General features: G+C 55.8%; 1 protein-coding gene across 1 annotated transcript; it reads right to left on the bottom strand.

Annotated features, from left to right (window-relative positions):
• Positions 1 to 454: 454 nt before the first annotated feature.
• Positions 455 to 829, bottom strand: ACA1_101790 (rac-alpha serine/threonine kinase family protein; the record flags this gene model as incomplete). Its single annotated transcript, XM_004336310.1, has 2 exons — positions 455 to 609; positions 694 to 829. Coding segments are annotated over 2 exons (291 nt in total), but the record flags the coding sequence as incomplete, so codon positions are not given.
• Between the last annotated feature and the right edge of the window lie 44 nt (positions 830 to 873).

Here is an 873-nt window from a genome sequence, read left to right as displayed (position 1 = left end):
ACCAATAGGCGCCGTAGTTAAGTGGTAAAATTCTCGCTTAGGGTGCGAGAGGCCCCGGTTCGATTCCGGGCGGCGCCCCATCTTTTCATTGTTTGACTTTTTTTGCAAAGCTGCCATGTTCTTTTATGAGTGTTGGTACCCCATGCCTTACGCATGCATTCCCATGCAGCCACACCAAGAGCCAGCTATTGATAAGGCTAGGCGCTGTAGTTAAGTGGTAAAATTCCTGCTTCGGGTGCAGGAGGCCCCGGTTCGATTCCGGGCAGCGCCCTAGCAGTTTTGCTTTTTGTGGAAGGAAAACCTCAGCAATGAGTGGCCAAGAGTTGAGGGCTCTTGTGTGGTGAAGGGGACGAAGGCTTTGTGTTGGTGGTGCTCATTATTAGTAGTGTTGGGTTGCCTCCCATCAAAGGGCTCGGCCGCAAGTGGTAACTCTCCATCTTGCCGCCTCCCACTTTTAGTCTTTGTCGAGAGATAGCTCGGAGTCGGCGACCCACGTAAAGTTCATGAACTGCTGCTGGGCCGTCTTGCTGAGCACATCCTCGCCGGCGATCGACAGCGCTGGCTTTTGCCTGGTGAAGGTCGGATCGATCTGGCTCGTGTCGTCGTCGCCTGTGCTCAGAAATCAGGTGACCACCTCAGTCAGCGACCACCAGGTTGATTCTGCAAAGTGGGCCACTCGAGGGGACGTCGCACCCTTGACCGCTGGCACGAAGGGAGGGGTGATCTCGAGTCTGTTGAGCTTCTCCCAATCGATGCTGGCGAAGTAGGGGTGCTTCTTCAGCACCTCGGGGTCGACCAAACGCTTCTGGACATTCCTCTCCAGGAGGCCCTGGATAAGGTCCGCCGCCGCAGGGTCCGGGTCCTATGAAACAC

Source organism: Acanthamoeba castellanii (genome assembly GCF_000313135.1).
Source record: "Acanthamoeba castellanii str. Neff unplaced genomic scaffold scf7180000084651, whole genome shotgun sequence".
In the NCBI taxonomy this organism is placed as follows: Eukaryota; Discosea; order Longamoebia; family Acanthamoebidae; genus Acanthamoeba; species Acanthamoeba castellanii.
This window is presented reverse-complemented; position numbering and strand designations above follow the sequence as displayed.